At 43.1% G+C, this 15497-nt stretch overlaps 1 protein-coding gene across 1 annotated transcript in view; it reads left to right on the top strand.

Moving 5' to 3' along the window:
- The first annotated feature begins 11226 nt into the window (after positions 1 to 11226).
- The window catches only part of CTSC (cathepsin C), a 38426-nt gene continuing 34155 nt past the window's right edge, over positions 11227 to 15497 (top strand). Inside the window, exon 1 of the mRNA XM_083362145.1 lies at positions 11227 to 11509. Coding sequence (XP_083218271.1) covers positions 11335 to 11509 — 175 coding nt within the window. The 5' untranslated portion in view covers positions 11227 to 11334. The remainder of the gene's footprint in view (positions 11510 to 15497) is intronic.

The raw sequence follows: 15497 nt of genomic DNA, 5'->3' as shown, positions 1-15497 counted from the left end.
CCCAATTTCCATGAACTGCTCTTGGCAGCTGAAATTTGTGCCCAGGCGGCACGCCAACACGTCTCCTGAAAGTTTGGACAGCTAAAGAGAGTTTTTTAAAAACACAGGGATGTATTTATAGCATTTAGGCCTCCACATCGTATGGTTCTTCACACTCAAGATGGCCCATCAGCCATACCTGGCAGCTGACGTGAAGATGATCTACCATATGGCTGGTCTAGAACTTGTGATAACACACCTTCCTGTTACAGCGGCAGAAAAGAGAGAGGGTAACATAAAACCCGACAGTTGAAAGGGGCCCTTGATGTGATACAGTCTCGCCCAAATCTGCAGAAATCCAGAGTGAAGCATCTGCAAAAGATGTAGTACATGGGATTCAACATAACAGATTGAAAATCAATTAGACTTCATAACAGAGCTGCATAAATCCAAACAACCACTAGATGGCAGGAAACATCGAGAGCTTTCTGGATTTCTTACTGCCATCTAAGGACCACAAGTATGTTTGCAGCCTAGAGACTTTACAATAGCTTTAATTGACAAAGTGGACACTACACCTTAACTGTTGCATGGAAATATATTTTGCAGGGAATTTCAAGGAGGGGAGGGATATTTGGGAAAGCAATCTGAGGAGGAAATGTATCAGAGCCCATATACTTGCAGTGGAGAAGCTTAATCCACATTGAGCTAAGGCATGATCCACTTTTCTCAGAGTTAGTTTGGCTATACTTAGTGGTCATTTCTATTCTAATTCACTTCTGTTGGAGTCAGTTTGGCCTCAAGTGGTCTCAGCAGAAGGAAAGAAAGGGAGGACTGAAGAGGTAATGTGTCATACAAGTAGTTCTGGACTTACAACTGGTCACTAAGCAACCCTTCGAATTTACAACATACCTGAAAAAGGTCTTAGGACCCGGATCCGAAGTTCTGATAGCCGTCACCCTGAACAATCACATGACCACTGTAGGAGATGACCAGGCTGAGCCTGACGGAGGGGTAAAATGTGTCATCAGTCTTGAGTTTCTTCACACTCACAAAAGATCTAAGTCCAGCCCACTTGAATTCCACTGACTCCTATCTACCACCAATTTGCTTTGACTGTTAGTAGTTCCAATTCTTCTAAAGAGCTTAAGCATCTGAAATGCCTGGGTCTCCTGAGTTCTCTGGTGCTTGACAACCACATTTTGAGAGCTTGGCAACACAGCCGTATTTTCGGCCTTTTGCTGCGACCCACTGTCACATGATCACGTTTTACAATGGTTTTGCTAAAAAAACAGCATTTACTTCCAGTTTTGGGCAAAACCGAGCCCTAGCGAACAATGGGTTCGCTTAATGAACACCACATATGCTCAAATAACCCAGCACTTAACAATTCAGCTGTTCTTTTTACAACCACATTTGCTTAACGACTGTCATAAAAAAAGTCATAAAAACATGTAAGTCACACGATTGACCTGTTTTCTGGCAATTGTAACTTACAGCTCTAATGGCCAGGCTCCATTATGGTTGTAACGCAAGGACTATTTGTACCAAGCCTCACAACTTAAATTTTTGAGAAAGAAATAACTTTTTACTAAATTCTGTGGTCACGATTGGACAGACTAGAGACATCTGGCACCTTTGATGGCAGCTCTTGATGGCACAAATATATACTACAGGTCTGAGAGATCCTTTTAAGTTCTACTTGGATTTCAATCTGTAACTTTCTGCATATATACCAGATATTCAGTGACTATATATCCCTTTTATAGCCATGCTTAATACAGGAAGTCCTCAGCTTACGACCACAATTGAGCCCAAATTTTCTGTTGCTAAGCGAGACCGTTAAGTTGCAGGATCCAATCTGGGTTGCTCACCGGGACCAGAGGCTTTGCCTTCCGAGTTTTCAGGCTTATGCTGGAGCCCATCTTCCACTGAACTTCTCTCTCAGTTAAGTGAATTTACTTAAGTGAATTTTCCCCCATTTTACAATACCAACAGCAATAGCACTTCAACTTATATACCGCTTCGCAGTGCTTTACAGCCCTCTCTTAAGCACTTTACAGAGTCAGCCTATTTGCCCCCAACAGTCTGGGTCCTCATTTTACGGACCTCGGAAGGATGAAAGGCTGAGTCAACCCTGAGCCACTCAGGATCGAACTCCTGGAGTGAGCAGTGAGTTAGCCTGCAGTACCGCCTTCTAGCCACTGTGCCACCATGGCTCCAACCTTTCTTGCCACAGTTGTTATGTGAATCACTGCAATTAGTGACATGGTTGTTAAGTGGATCTGGCTTCCCCATTGACTTTGCTCGTCAGAAGGTCACAAAAGGGGATCACATGACCCTGGGACACTGCAACCGTCATAAATATGAGCCAGTTGCCAAGTGTCTGAATTTTGATCAGCATGGGGATGCTGCAGCAGTCATAAGTGTGAAAAATGGTCCTAAGTCACGTCTTGCAGTGACTTCAAACAATCAATAAATGGACTCCTGAAACCCGAGGACTATTATACTGCAATATCTGAAAATCATTATTTTTCCATCCGCTGCTTTTTCCAAGGATATGAGACTGAAGAGAGGCTTGGAGAACGTCTCTGTTCCACACTTACAGAACGTACCTGCATAAAACACTGCAATTTTTTCCTTGTAAAATCCTTCCTGATTCAGTGCCGTCTTCCTGAAAATTCAAACATGTACATGCACAATTGCCGTGTTTATCCTAATTACTCTAATTGCTACACGGTGGGGTTTGCAAACAATAGCAAACTCTTAAAACCACCTAATTGCGCCTGTTATATTAATTGCAAATGGCCCTGGACTTTACATTTCTTCCTATTGCAACACGTCTATCTGAACCTGTTTTTTTTTCCCCCTGCTCTTCTCGAAAGGTTAAGAGTTGGTACTAAAATTAGTAGCAACCCTTCAGAATTCTGGAATGGGCCATTCAGCTCTTGAGGCAATAAATTAATCTACCAGGGATTAATGGATGGGGCTGTGTTGGAATTTTCTCTGACTTAATCAAGGTCATAACCTCAGTGACAGGAGTCAAAAGTAAGGTTAGGAAGTATGATTTCACAGAAAAAGAAGTGGAACCAACTTCCAACAGAGGTAGTGGGTCAGTTATTCAATAACTGAGTTTAAACATGCTTGGGATAAGCACATGTCCATCCTCTGACAAATATTTAAAAACATACATAATAATTAAATATAATAAATGCTATGCATAAATTTAAAACAAAATAACAAAAAAAAACTCAGAAGACCACTAGGTCTTTTTCTGTTGTCAGTTTGCTATGTTTCTAATCCTACCAAGGCCAGGTGGATGTGAGTGTTTGGTCTATCCCAGGGGTAGGCAAACTTGGCTCTTTAGTCACTCGTGGACTTCAACTCCCAGAATTCCTGAGCCAGCACAGGAATTCTGGGAGTTGAAGTCCACAAGTCACAAAAGAGCCAAGGTTGCCTACCCCTGGTCTATCCAGATCTGGGGCTATTCCATCTCTGACCTTGGGTGGAGTAGCACTTCTCCTTTCAAAATTGGTATGAAATCTGGAGGTCTTTCTGGACTTGTAGCTTCTGATTGAAGAGCAGGGGTCACCTGTGGCCAGGCCTTTGCATAACTTCATGTGGTGTGCCAGTGGTGCCCTTTCTAAATCAGGAACAATTACTCTTGGCCTAGTCATCTCATGGGTTGATTACTGCAACACACTCTACATGTGTGCCCTTGAAGACCACCCAGAACTTCAAATGATCCAGAATGCAGCAGGATGGGCAATGATGGACCTGCCTTGGAATGTATGTATGTACTGTATGCATGTATTAAAATTATCTGTCTATCTATCTATCTATCTATCTATCTATCTATCTATCTATCTATCTATCATCTATCTTTCTATCTATCATCACCTATCTTTTTATCATCTACCTTTCTTTCTCTTTCTATCTACCTATCATCTATCTTTCTATCTGTCTATATCTACCTATCATCCATCCATCCATCTATCTATCTATCTATCTATCTATCTATCTATCTATCTACCTACCTACCTACCTACCATCTCTCTCTCTCTCTCTCTGTCCGTCCATCCATCCATCCATCCATCCATCCATCTATCTATCTATCTATCTATCTATCTATCTATCTATCTATCTATCTATCTATCACATTTATATGCCACCTATTTCATTTTCAAGCAACTCTGGATGGCTTACAACATCATAAAATAAGAACAGAAAACAATTAAAGCATTAAGCAAGCACATAAAAAATACTGAGCATTAAAATTAAACATTAAAGTTGACAACAAACTGAAGAGAGAGAGCCAGTTTGGTCTAGTGATTAAGGCTTTAGGCTAAAAAGCAGGAGACCATGACTTCAAGTCCAGCCTTAGCCATGAAAGCCAGCCAGATGACTTTGGGCCAGTCACTCTCCCTTTCAGACCAAGCCACCTCACAAGGTTCTTGTTGTTGTGGGGAAAAACAGGAGAAGGAAGGCACGTTGGGTATGTTTGCTACCTTGAGTTATTTGCAAAAATAATGCAGACTATAAATAAATGTAAGATCTTCTCCTAATCTACTGACCATCTCCAGAATGGTATGCCCTCATGGGGGCCCTAAGCCAGTTGGCAGAGCCAAATTTTTAGGCTGGGGGCAGAGATGGCATGAACCACAGCAGAAAAGGCTCTTCTCCAGATCTCTGGCTGAGTCACTTTGGGTCAATCACTAGGAGACGGCGAATTCTAATCCTGCCTCAGGCATGAAAGCTGGCTGGTGGCTTTGGGCCAATCGCCAGGAGTCTGTGAGTCCCATCATAGGCATGAAAGTAAACTAGGTGACTTTGGGCCAATCACTGTCTCTCCCACAAACCCAACTCAAGGGTTATTGTTGTGGGGAGAAAAGGGCCAGGAAAGAGTATTAAATACATTCACTAACTTGAATTACTTATAAAGTATAAAGACTAAATCAAATAAACATTGCTATCCAAACTGTCCAGTAACAAATCCTGCTCAGTAGAGCTATCACACCCAAACTGCAAAGTTTCCAACGGCCTTTTAATCCCCCTCTTTGCTAAATGGAGCATAACCCCAGTTGATGTTATTCCCGCCTAAAGGTTTCGGAAAATACTAGTCAAGACACTAGAGCAGGGGTAGGCAACCTTGGCTCTTTTATGACTCGTGAACTTCAACTCCCAGAATTCCTGAGCCAGCCATGCTGCTTCAGGAATTCGGGGAGTTGAAGTCCACGAGTCATAAAAGAGCCAAGGTTGCCTACCCCTGCACTAGAGTGTTAAAGTCGACACTTGGCAAAGCTTGTACCTTTCCAAAGCAAAACCTGGCTTTCAAAAAAGCTACAGATTTTCTTGATTTAAAAAATAAATAAATTAAGAAATATCTTCCGTACGTAGACTAAAAGGTAAAGGTTCCCCTGCACATGCGTGCTTGTCATTTCCAACTCTAGGGACCGGTGCTCATCTCCGTTTCAAAGCCGAAGAGCCAGCGCTTGTCCGAGGACGTCTCCGTGGTCATGTGGCTGGCATGACTAGACGCCAAAGGCGCACGGAACGCTGTTACCTTCCCACCGTAGTGGCCCCTATTTTTCTACTTGCATTTTTATGTGCTTTCGAACTGCTAGATTGGCAGAAGCTGGGACGAGTAACAGGCGCTCACTCTGTTACGCGGCACTCGGGATTCGACCCGCCAAACTGCCGACCTTCTGATCGACAAGCTCAGCGTCCTAACTCACTGAACCACCGCGTCCCCGTACGTAGACTAGGCAAGCTTAATAGGCCCTTCATTTTTCCATTTGCCTTTTGAAAAATTTCCCTCATTGTTTAGAATACCTCTACAGAAATGCCAGTGGAAATCACATTTTCCTGCTGCCCACTTTCTCCAGATAGAATTATTACTCGGCATTAAGCATTTTCTGGGCTAATGAAATTTGTACATCGGTTTTAATGATCATCAGTTTGTGGTGGTGATTTGCCAATCTGGCTGTTTTCAAGCTTGATGGAAATTTTTACGATTTCCAGTCAGTGTTCAACTCATATCATCATTTTGCAGCCCTCGGCAACCAACAATTTATGAGAGAAAGTGCTGCTTTTTTGTATGTTATATAAAACGTGTGAGGCGGGAGGGGGGATTTATTATCATGGCACCAAAAGATGGAAGATTGTGATCTCCCACAAGGATACAATATACAAGACAGTTGTTAAGTGAATTTGGCCTCGTTTTATGACCTTTCTTACCACAGTTTTTAATTGAATCACTGCAGTTAAGTTAGTAACACGGTTGTGAAGTGAATCTGGCTTCCCCATTGATTTTGCTTCTCCGGTTCTTTCGTCATGACCTAAAGACGTATCTTTTCCAACTGGCCGACCTGGACTGAGGATGGGGTTTTTTAATATTGGTTTAATTTTATTGGTTTTAGTAATTAATTATGGGGCTTTGTAATTTAATTCTTTTTTAATATTTGTATTACTGTTTTTTATAGCTGTTTTATTGTTGTGAGCCGCCCTGAGTCCTTTGGGAGATAGGGCGGCATATAAGTCCCATAAATAAATAAAAAAATAAAGGGTGATCATGTGACCCCGGGACATTGAAACTGTCATAAATACATATTAGTTGCCAAGTGTCCAAATTTTGATCACATGACTACGGGAATGCTGCAATGGTCATTTTTTCAGTGTCATTATAACTACCTCTATGTTCCTCAGTTTTCAAAGGATGACTAACCTAGAATCAACATGGCCAATTGCATTATGATTTCATGTGTTCAATGCCAACCCAGGGAACTGGGTTAATTTATAAAACCATGGTTTAAATGAGTTGATTAAAAATGCAGTTTAGGCCTTTCTACCCTAATCTTGTGTTCTCAAAATGAGCTGAAGTCCCAGCATCTGGAGAACATCAGGAAAAATAAGCAAAAAGTATCTATCTTGGATCCTCCATTTTGGATTCAGAAGTGAATAGCAAGCTGCTAATAATTCTAAAACTGAGCTTTGTACTTTTTTTTAATATGATGGGGGTGTCACAGAATCCCCATATCTTGTCATGCCATATTAAATGTACTCAAACATTGAACTTTAATAGCTCCTATAAAACTTATTCTAAGTTTCCTGAAAGGCATAATGAATATTCATCTGTGCGTCAGAAGTGGAAATCTACATGATTATTTTTCAGGTTTTCTAAGACTCTCTTTGGATGATGCAAGTTTTGGATTATAATTTTTTTTTGGGGGGGGAGCGAGGGAACTAAGTCTACTCAAAGAATGGATGACGTTAGAGTCCAAAATTTAAGGAACAAAAGGCTATGTTCTTTGACCTTGTCAATATTTTCTTCCAACAAGAAAATATTCTGTGCAAGACAAAAATGAATCATGTAAAGTGCGGAGTTTATTTTTCCAGACAGAAAATATGCATAGGACCAGCTACTTATTGGTTTATGCGTGGCACGGATGTTGCACTGTGTGACAATGTCATTTCTTTGATTCTGTCTTAATGTTATAAAGCCAGCCAATAAGAGCTTATTAATAAACCACAACTAAACATACGGTGCTTGAATTTGAATTGAGGTCAGTGGTCAGGTCCTTCCATTCACGTCTTCTCCACAACCTCCATGTGCTCCTTGTTCTCATTAGGGGCGTCCGTAGCAGAGTGGACAAAAAAAGGTATAATGACATTTTTTAATGTCACTTTTTAAACTTTTCCTGGTGTTCCCCTCCCACACCTTTCTTTTCTTTTAATTTTGAATTTTGTTATTTTTTGAAACTTAATCATTCTTTTTTTTTAAAAAAAAAGTCATGCCAGCCACAGACATGCAGCTGAGGCCTTACTCCATTTTAAAGTGTTTAGCTTCCACTGTAAATGCAGGTCTTGAATTGCATTTACGTAAGCCCAGCTTCCTGGGCACTAATTTAGTCCTTGACTTACAACATTTACTGACCATTCAGAGTTACAGCGGGACTGAAAAAAGGTTTTTCACAACCTGTAAGGACCTACTACATCAGCTAAGCCACCCAAGAAAGCAGAACTCTTAAAACAGGCATTGTCTCAAAAGGAACTTTTATTAGGGGCTGGTCACAGCAGGGATTCAAGGCGAGGTCTGGGGAAAAACCCGGGAAAGCAATATAATAAAAGCAGCATTCAATACGTTCATTCAAGGTCTTTCTCGCCTCTTAGATAATTTTTTATTTTTTATTTTATTTTAATTCCATTTATATCCCGCCCTTCTCCGAAGACTCAGGGCGGCTTACAAGCTTAGCAGTAGCCTTCATTCTATGTATATGCCTGCTTATTAGGGCTTTCACACGCACCCCAAGCGGCATTATTACAAAGTCAGCTTATTGCCCCCAACAATCTGGGTCCTCATTTTACCTACCTCGGAAGGATGGAAGGCTGAGTCAACCTTGAGCCTGGTGGGACTCGAACCTGCACTAATTGCAGGCAGCTGGTGTTACTTAAGGAGGCATTAGCCCACTGCTCCACCAAGGGTGAGACATTCCATCCCCTGGGGCAGGGGTAGGCAACTTTGACTCTTTTATGACTCGTGGACTTCAACTCAGGAATTCTGGGAGTTGAAGTCCACCAGTCATAAAAGAGCCAAGGTTGCCGACCCCTGCTGGGGGAAGGGCAACATTGCAGGACAGTGCAAAGCAATCCCAAAAACTCCCCCCTCCCAATAGCAGAATAGCAGGTCACAAAAGAAGGTTTACAAATTCAACAATATGCAAATGGAAAGAATACATTTTTTTAGGCACCTGACACAACCATTGTAGCATCCCCATGGTCATGTGATCAAAATTCAGATGTTTGTGATAGCTGCAGTGTCCTGGGGTCGTGTGACCCCCCCTTTTGTGACCTTCTGACTAGCAACGTCAATGGGGAAGGCAGATTCACTTAACCACCGTGTTACTAACAACTGCAGTGATTCACTCAACAACTGCGGCAAGAAAGGTCATAAAATGGGGCAAAATTCCCTTAACAAGTGTCTTGCTTAGCAACAGAAATTTTGCACTCGATTTGGCCATGAGGACTACCTGTATTTATTTTATTTATATCCTGCCTTTATTATTTTATACAGAACTCAAGGTGGCAAACATATCTAAGAGTTCTTCCTTCTCCTATTTCTCCCAACAACAACCCTGTGAGGTGGGGTTCGGCTGAGACAGAGGGGGACTGGCCCAAAGTCACCAAGCCAGCTTCCATGCCTAGAGCAGTACTAGAACTCATGACCTCCTGGTTTATTAAACGGTTTCACCATGGAACATCTTGATCCCATTATGTGTAAGAGATAAAGTGCCTAAGAAAGAGACACAGGGCCTTATCTATGATGATAAAGCACAGTTGGTAAACTTCCCCCATCTTTATCATCCTCTAAAGCAGTATTTCTCAACCTTGGCAACTTTAACTTGTGTGAACTTCAATTCCCAGAATTCCCCAACCAGCAAAGGATTCTAGGGATTCTGGGAGTTGAAGTTCACATCTCTTAAAGCTGGCAAGGTTGACAAGAACTGCTCTACAGAGTGATTTTCACCTAACTTCAGTCCAAACATTGCTTGCCAACTTTTTCCCTCAGTGGATGCCAATTATATCTTCAACACGTCCTTAACTGTACAACCCCTCACAAATTATTTTGCCCCTTAATCCAAGGACACCATTTAAGGGCACCATGATTACCTGCCCCCAAGGAAACCAGGATTTTGACAGTGATTTGGAGTAAAAGCATAACAACGTGAGCAATTCAGACAGCTAATTTTATATACAGTTTTCTGCCAGAGCAATTCAACCCAGCCATGGCTAAAATCCCTTAAAACCTTTTTTGTTCTTTTTATTTCTCCCAAATTTTCAGATGCACTTTTAAAACTATTTCCTGCTTTACAGCTGTTGCCCCTTTTTATTTTCCTACTAACAGTACAGGTAGTCCTCAACTTACAACCACAACTGAGCCCTGTTGAAAGAAAAATCTTCATCAGGGTCCAGTCCAAGCTGGGAATAATCAAAATGGAGACTGCTTTAGAAAGAAGGTTGTAGTTTATTGAAGGGCAGAGCCAGACAGAAAGATGGCTCTCGAAAAATTGACCACATGGAGCTGGGTGGTGGACTTTTATACCTTCTGGCGCTCTTGAGGTTGTTTCCTGTTCCTGTTTGAGGCTTTGTATTCCATTTTTTTATTTTTGTATTTCATTTTTGATGTGTGCCATTGTGTCCACAGTAAAAAATGACAATAAAGATTATTTTATCTGTATGATGTACTTTGACCTGAGTCTGAGTGTGCCCTTTTAGTATTGTACATAATTCTAAGGCCATGTCTTTTAGAGTTTGGGTGGGGTACGTAGATTTTAGAGGTCTTTGTCTTCCTAATCTCATCAGTTTTTATCTGGCCCCAACCTTCCTGAACGGATTATGACATCTGCATTTCCAAAAGCTGGTTTCTGCTGAGTTTTCTGGCTAGGTGGAGGGAGAAGTTTCTGCCTTTTAAAGATCTTCTCCAGTATTCCTTTGGAGAAATATATTCTGCCTTTTGAATACTTCCCAAAATATTTCTTCCTCTGGATTCTTTCCAAGGCCCAAAATTTAAGTTGTTAAGTGAGTTTTGCCCCTTTGTCTTGCCACGGTTGTTAAGTGAACCACTGCAGCTGCTAAGTTATTAACACAGCCGTTAAGCGAATCTGGCTTCCCCATTGACTTTGCTTGCCCAGAAAGTCACAAAAGATGATCGTATAACCCCCGGGGGACGCTGCAATCGTCATAAATACGAGTCAGTTGCCAAGCATCTGAATTTTGATCGCATAACCATAGGGGAGTCCACAACGGTCGTTAAGCGTGGAAAAACGGTCGTTAAGTGTGAAAAACGGTCGTTAAGTGTGAAAAACCGTCGTAAGTCCCTTCCTCCGTGCCCTTGTAACTTTGAACGGTCACTAAACGAACTGTCGTTAAGTCGAGGACTACCTCTGCCGACTCTGATTTGCGTCGCTGTTGCAAACTACCGTGGGAAACCGATTTGAACGCAAGAGAGCCAAACTCTCCAGCAAAAAGGAAACAAAAGGGGAAAAAAACAACAACAGCCGGCTGAAATTCACCGGATCGATTCCGGGCAAACTGGATCTCTGTTCCAGGAATCCGCCCCGCAGTGGGGTGAGGTGAGGGGTGGGGGAAGACCGCGCTGCAGCCCAGGCGCCGCGCCAAACGTCTCGGAGCCCTGGGAAAGGGAAGAAACTAGCCCTTCACACGTGACACGCGAGGGCGGGGCCCAGCCGAGCCCCGCTGTTCCGGTTACTGGTTAACCGCCTGGGACAGGCAGGGCTCTGCGTGGTCTTGTGAATCCGGCGCGCCGGTCTCTCCGCTGCGATCGCCCTGCGCGGTGCCATGGCGTGCTGGGCAGCTCGGCTCGCCTTGTGTCTGGCCGTCCTCTTGCAGGTGGGGCCGTGCACGGCCGACACCCCGGCCAACTGCACCTTTGAAGACCTGGAGGGCACCTGGGTGCTCCAGGTGAGACGCGGGCAGGGGCCCCCGACCCGGGAGATCAATTGCTCCGACGTGGGTAAGTCGCGCGTCTTTCTGCTCCGCTGCCTTTGGGACATTTCCCTTCCTTCCTTCCTTCCTTCCTTCCTTCCTTCCTTCCTTCCTTCCTTCCTTCCTTCCTTCCTTCCTTCCTTCCTTCCTTCCTTCCTTCCTTCCTTCCTTCCTTCCGGAAAGAAACCGAAAAGAATCAAAACTTTGCAGCGGGAAAGAAAACACGCAAGTTCAACCGTTCCCTGTCGATAGAACGCATCAGTGCTTTTTTTTTTTTTTCCAAAAGGCAACGGGACTTTCTTGGCGGGTTTTTTTTTTCTTTGAAAAGTTTCCCTTATGGTCCGCAAAAAAACTTCTTCACGTCACTTCTTGAGAAGCGAAGCGTTTTCAAAGAGAAAAAAAAAAATCACCGGAAAGCACAGTCGCCTTTTGGAAGAAAAACAACAACAACGCAGAAATAGAAATAGAAATAATAGAATAGACCAGGGGTCTTCAGACTTGGCCCTTTTACGACTTGTGGACTTCAACTCCCAGAATTCCTCAGCCAGCGTGTCTGGCTGAGGAATTCTGGGAGTTGAAGTCCACAAGTCGTAAAAGGGCCCAGTTTGAAGGCCCCAGGAATAGACAGAGTTGGAAAGGATCTTAAGAGGTCTTCTAGTCCAACCCCACCCCTCAAACAGGAGAACCTTATACCATTTCAGACAAGTGACTGTCCAGCCTCTTCTTAAAAACCTTAAAAAATCTTAAGTCTGCATGGCAAGAGAAAGAAGACGAAGGGATTAGCCTCATTTGAAACTCTATTTTGCAGTGATGGAGCACCCATGATTTCTGGAGGCAAGCTGTTCCACTGGTTAGTTCTCCTCGCTGTTAGGAAGTTTCTTCTTAATTCCAGGTTGCTTCTCTCTTTGGTCAGTTTCCAACCATTGTTTCTCGTCCTGCCTTCAGCTGCTTTGGAGAATCATTTGCCCCCCTCTTCTTTGTGGCAGCCCCTCAAATACTGGAACACTGCTATCATGTCACCCCTATTTCCTCTTTTCTTTAGACTAGCCAAATCCAAATCCTGCAGCCATTTTTCATATGTTTTAGTCTCCAGGCCTTTGATCACATTTTAAGACAACCATGACCAGGATGATTGAGAATCTCCATAGACAGTCGATTTAACCTAGCCTAGTTTTTTTCCCCCTGCAATAATCAGCTTATTGAAGACAACTCTACAAGGGTAGTCATCTAGGTCGCCTCTCACCTTTGAATTACAAATCCCATCGTCCCCTCTTTGTGTGAATATTGCTCGTTGGAAGCTGTAAACTAAACACAGTTTGGTGGTGCCATGCTGGGGTTTATCCATCATGTTAAACCAAGTTATTTTGGAGGTTGGATAATTTTGCAGTTCAGCATTCTAGAAACACAATGGCTATCTTTTAAGATGAAACCAGTCATCCCCGTGACTCACGATATGGTTGATTGGTTTGGACGTTGTAGATTGTGCAAACAGAAGCATTGTTTTGACAATCTGGTTATGCAAACACTTTTCCTTCGTTCCAATTCAGGCCCTCCTAATTCTCATTTTCCACTTGAACTGAAGAGGTGCACAAACTTGGCAAACATATTCGGGTGTCCAAAACCAATCCTGTTGCATTCAAGAAATATTTCTGGATCGGCCTTCTTTTCAGCAGAGATGCTTACTTGGGCCATTGTTGTCGTTCCACGTTTGGGATAAAGGAATGCTTAAAGTCACTTGATAGTGAGCTGGGCGGCATATAAATTTAATATCTATATATATTTTTTTAAAAAATAAGTAGTCTTCCAGAGTTAATAATTATGCCAGAGTTAATAATTATGCCCCCGCTATCATTCACACTCTTGTCAGTTTCCTGTGGCCCATGTGCCACCACCCACGCACCCCACATTTTTCTATCAGTTTGTTTATCTGCCTCTCTTTCCCTCTCTCCCTTCGGTTAATGGGCTTGGCTTCCCACCCCCCACCCCCACCCCAAATATTTGGCTTATCAGTCTTTAACTAGAGCACAGGTCTGCAACCCACGGCTCCGGAGCCGCATGCGGCTCTTTCAGCCGTCTCCTGCGGCTCCCAGTCCTCTGCCATGTGCAGTCCCTCCCCCCCAAAAAAAGTGGGACTAAAAAAGTTCAACCAATCAATTCAAATATGCAGGGTAGGTGCATATCTCACCTTGGCTCCACTCTTCAGTCAAACCCTGTTCTGCACATGCGTGCATGTATGCGCATGCGCACACATTTTTTGCGGCTCCCAGTTTTTCCTTTTCTGAGGGAACTGGTTCCGAGTGGCTCTTTCATTGTTTCAGGTTGCTGACCCCTGAACTAGAGCAAGACCTTCCCTTCTCAATCCAAACCAAACTTGTGTTCCAATCCTAGCCACTTTTAAGACTTGTGCTGGCTGGGGATTCTGGGAGTTGAAGTCCACAGGTTTTAAAGTGGCCCAGGTAGGTTATCTCTGCTCATATTTCAATGCTGGCTCAGGCCACCCACCCCAAATGAGCTGTCCATACAGTATGCGTGCGTAAGGCAGTATAGTTAATAACGGCCAACAGTACCTAACAACACTGAAGCCTCATTTAATTCAGCATAGAATTAACTCCTCCTTAATCTATTGCTATCAGGGACGCGGTGGGTTAGGACGCTGAGCTTTGTCGGTCAGAAGGTCGGCAGTTTGGCGGGTCGAATCCTGAGTGCCGCGTAGCAGAGTGAGCGCCTGTTACTCGTCCCAGCTTCTGCCAACCTAGCAGTTCGAAAGCACGTAAAAATGCAAGTAGAAAAATAGGGAACACTCCGGTGGGAAGGTAACAGCGTTCCGTGCGCCTTTGGCGTCTAGTCATGCCGGCCACATGACCACGGAGACGTCCTCGGACAAGCGCTGGCTCTTCGGCTTTGAAACGGAGATGAGCACCGGCCCCTAGAGTTGGAAACGACTAGCATGCATGTATGGGGGGAACCTTTACCTTTAATCTATTGCTTAAAAACTTTGCCACTGATGTTTTCTTTCCTATCCCCAACTAAAACCGTAGGAACCGTGTTGTTGGTTATTTTTTTAATCAGCAAAGTCCGTCTGAAGTCCAAATTTGGGGAATGTTTACAAGGAGGGGTTAATTGCTTTGCAGTATTTAGTATCAAGAGATATGTTGCTATTTCCAGCCTCAAGGTTAATAGCTGTGGTTTCTCTTCATGTGCTGCTAGTAGGATGTCATAAGCAGAAATTGCAGTGGTTTCTACTTGGGTGTCAGGCCTCTTAAACTTCCTCTTCTTTCTCCCTGCTATCGCTATTTTTATTTTTTTTGTTCTGGGGTTTTTAATCTTCTTCCTGGACATCTGTGCTCTTGCTCGATGCTTATTACCAAAAATCAGGTTTTCAAGTCCCTAAAAATGACATTTATCGCTTGTATCTAGAGAAGTGCATAACTATTATGATCAGGGGACTGGAGGCTAAAACGTATAAAGAACGGTTGCTGGAATTGGGTAACTCCAGTTTAATGAAAAGAAGGACTAGGAGTGATACAATAGTTGTGTTCCAATATTTGAGGGGCTGGCACAAAGAAAAAGGGATCAACCTATTTTCCAAAGCACTAGAAGGCAAGACAAGAAACGGTGGATGGAAACGAATCAAAGAGAGAAGCAACCTAGAACTAAGGAGGAATTTCCTGACAGTGAGAACAATTAACCAGTGGAACAACCTGCCTCCAGAAGCAGTGAATGCTCCAATACTGGAAATTTTTGAGAAGCGACTGGACAGCCATTTGTCTGAAATGGTATAGGGTTTCCTGCCTGAGCAAGGGGTTGGACTAGATGACCTCCAAGGTCCCTTCCAACTCTGTCATTCTGTATTCTTTTTTCATTAATGAACGCCAAGTTAGTTTTGTATTTTTGCAGCTTAGTTTGCTCCAGAGGTGGATGGGAGAAGGCAGTCCATTGAGGAAGATAAAAATAAATACTATTTTCTTTTATTGCCACTATACTGACCTAAAAATATAATTGAGATCAGCAGGGAG

The sequence above is a fragment of the Vipera ursinii genome, assembly GCF_947247035.1.
Source record: "Vipera ursinii genome assembly, chromosome: 4".
In the NCBI taxonomy this organism is placed as follows: Eukaryota; Metazoa; Chordata; class Lepidosauria; order Squamata; family Viperidae; genus Vipera; species Vipera ursinii.
The sequence above is the reverse complement of the archived record's forward strand: the minus strand, read 5'-3'. Positions and strand labels throughout refer to the sequence as shown.